The sequence below is a fragment of the Orycteropus afer genome, unplaced genomic scaffold (genome assembly GCF_000298275.1).
Source record: "Orycteropus afer afer isolate SDZICR_OR568_19922 unplaced genomic scaffold, OryAfe1.0 scaffold00375, whole genome shotgun sequence".
Classification (NCBI taxonomy): Eukaryota; Metazoa; Chordata; class Mammalia; order Tubulidentata; family Orycteropodidae; genus Orycteropus; species Orycteropus afer.
The window spans coordinates 932,192-935,661 of record NW_006921962.1 but is presented as its reverse complement, the minus strand read 5'-3'; the positions used below and the strand labels follow the sequence as shown (position 1 = coordinate 935,661).

Below are 3,470 nucleotides of genomic sequence, written 5' to 3'. Positions count from 1 at the left end.
TCTGGTTAGCAGTCAAATGCCTTAGGCACTACACCACCAGAGGTCCTATATACCAGAGCTCATACATATACACACACACAAATATAAATTTATAACCACATATGTTTGTGCAGTTGAAACTGACAATTTTATTCTTAATTATTTTCTAACATAAGCACATACATCTATAAAATCATAAACACATGGAATTTCCTAAATATAATACAAAAATGAGGGATTTAGTCTTTGAGGAAAATTTGTTTGTGTGTTGTTCTTAGGCATGTATATGCACCTAGTTCTACATTAGATAATCCCTGCAATTCGTTGCCTGAAAATAGTTTACTAAATAGATGCATTCTGATATTTTTCATAGTATATCTTTTCTATTACTTAAGCTTTTTGTTTTTTTTAGTAAAATACACATCATTCATTCTTGTTTCACTTTTATTATTCTTTGAAATGAACCTACCGATGGAAACTATCCACCATTTTTAAATGGACACGGAGATCTTTTTTGGTTAGATGATCTAACATTCTTGCATCTACCAAGCATTCCATAAAGTAACTTCTGTATTGAGGTAACCCCAGACTGGGAAGCCATTCATTTCCAATCCACTCATGGTTCATGTCTCCATAAGCCAGGGTCTGTAGAAAAACCGGACACTAGAATTGTTTTATAGCAGTCAAGTTTCTTAACCAATAAGATGAGATGGTAATTGAAGGACATTACCTATTATTATTGTAACTTACATTTAATTAGTATGCTGTGTGGAAACAAAGTGGAAATAATATCTAACCTGTAAGTATTTGATTTACTTTCATACAAAATGCAATTCTTGGGTAGATTTATCAGGTATGTTGACCATAGAAAATTACTATGCCCATTTTTTATTCTCAAAAGTAATTACATCTTATTCAAATATGTATTTTGCTAATAAGGGAATTAACATTACTACAATTATACAAATTCTGTTTTAAGATTATTTTCGTAGGTTTATTTTATTGTTTTCTCATTTATATTTTGTTTTATTTTAATCTGTCAGCTAAGACTCAAAAAAATTTCCCTCTTTTCAATGTTACTATTGCCATTACTACAAAACAAACCTTGCTGTCAAATAGAAACTTTGGTAAATGATGAGAAAAAGAAGCAATGAGGTTAGAAAGACAGAATGCTGAAACTTAATATGGGCATTCCTGCTACTTATTAAAGCATGCAGCCAGAATCTTATAAATAACCTTGGAAAGAATCAGTCTCTTCTAGAAATAAATCAATATAGATTCTGTTATTAAATATGACAGACATATCAGAAGTCTAAGACAGCTAACCTGATTATCTAACATAACAATATGAATGAACTGCTCTTAGCAAACACTTTAAAATGAAAATCATAGGCAACTATCACCTCCAAGCAGTTTTTTTTTCTTTAAAAAGAACCATTATTCTCTATTAATATTATAGTGTTTCTTATTTAGTTTCTTCTCATACTCTTAACTCACAATTCTAAGTATAATATATAAGTATTCTAGTGCAATTAATTCTAGGTGCTTCCCCCTTTTGTGTGATAAATTCTTAAGAATGATGAAAATCTTACAAAAATCAAAATCTAATGCAGTGCAATTTACTGAATGGCTAAATATAGAGCATGATATAATACCAAAATTTATTATATCCAAAGGTTTTAGTCACAATGAATCCTTAAATTTACTTTTGACAACATGCATTTATTTTTTTGAATATCCAACATGGGAAAAAATTGAAAAAATGCACAACTCCCTTGCAATGGTATACACTTGTTCAAAGTACAGATACCTGTCCCATAGAAATAGGAGTGACCTCTGACTGGTCATCCACAATGCTGATACAATCCCTCCAGCTCCAATCTTCAAAAACTTTCCATTATACCTTAAGGCATCTGAGACCCCAAATGCATCTTTTTTTTTTTTTTTTTCCTCCCCCTTTAGATCTAAGTTGAATAATTCTGAATTAAACATACCTAAGAGGATTTCAGAGAAATTTAAGTTACACATCATTTTTGGGGGGTAAGAAAAGAAATCATCCTTTCAAAAGAGGCCAGGCATGAATTGATGATAATCATCTTTATCCAATATGTTGATAATAAAAAGACATGTATGGCATTAAATGTACAGTGTATGTAAATATACCTACTGGCTTAATCATAAGCTAAGTGAAACTTTATAGGATATGATACATATTTTTAATGTCTCCATCGCCTATTAGATGATACATATTGCTACAAAGAATATAAGTTTCCTACCTGGGCCCAGCTTCCTTCCTCAGATTCTTTCTGTGTTAGCAGTAGGTATCATCAATAAAGCAGGTAAAGATAAATCAGTGTCAAATGAATATAGTACAAATTTTCTAGTAGAAGCAAAATCATTTGTTATAGAAAATGTTAATTATTATGACATATTATGGCACACACAGATAAATACACATATTCTTAGATCCATACAAATCGATTTAGAAGCTGAAGGAAAATACATTTTTAAATTAAATCTGTTTTGAATAAACACACATATGATATATGAAAAATTTGTGATTTTGTAAAGATTTGATATCATCAGTGCCAATCTCTGCTAGTTCTTAAAAGCATATAATTTCCTAAATGTAATGAACCACAAAAATTTTCTGATATATATATATATATATTTGATGGAGAAAACTTACACAAAGTAAATCAATGTGATAATCAAATGGATTTCAACAATAGCCATTGAAATTCAAAACAAAACAAGTCAGTCCTACTTCAAAGCAAACCAAACTAAACTAAAAAGTTCATACATTTTTATTCACAATAAACTTCTAGTTAATTGATTTTTCCAATAGGAATAAAACTGAAAGGGCATTATTTTTTTTTTTAAGTTTCTAAAAATAAAATGTTTAGCATGCCAACTTTATTACTTTATATGAAAAATGACTATAAGTATTAAAAACCAACAATTATAATCAGAGTCAACAAGAAGTTTTTTAAACCTATTCTTGGATATACCAAATTAAGGTAACACTCTTTTATTCAACAATTTTTTGTCAAGTCCCCAAAGATCTGAGATGTTCAAGCACAAGAAGCTAGATAATTATATTAAAAATGAACCTTCATTATAGACTATTCTTTTAAAAAATTAATTGGGTTTAATAACATGCATTACCTGTGAATATGCTAATACTAAACAATATGTAATACAAAAAGTTACCAATTTTGCAAAATGCATAAATAAGAACTATTGATTTCTTGATTATTGTCTTTTTTTGTAATCTGTTAGGATATGAAGACAATTCTTCATTAAAGAAATGTCAAGTGATTAGCATAAAACAAAATTGTATTGAAAAACGTTAGTTATTGTATGTTGTTGTTATGTGCCGTCGAGTCGGCCCCAACTCATAGCGACCCCTCCTTGGGTTGCCAAGGCAGTATCACTACGGAAGTAGGATTGCCCAACCTTTCTTCCGAGGAGTGGCTGGTGGGTTTGAA

The 3,470-nt window shown here is 29.9% G+C and overlaps 1 protein-coding gene across 1 annotated transcript in view; it reads right to left on the bottom strand.

The window, feature by feature from the left end:
* PPFIA2 (PTPRF interacting protein alpha 2) overlaps positions 1–3,470 on the bottom strand; it is a 643,396-nt gene that overhangs the window by 30,165 nt on the left and 609,761 nt on the right. Inside the window, exons 24-25 of the mRNA XM_007953155.2 lie at positions 2,256–2,285; positions 449–624 (exon numbers count right to left, since the gene is read on the bottom strand). Of these exons, the coding sequence (XP_007951346.1) occupies positions 449–624; positions 2,256–2,285 (206 nt within the window). The remainder of the gene's footprint in view (positions 1–448; positions 625–2,255; positions 2,286–3,470) is intronic.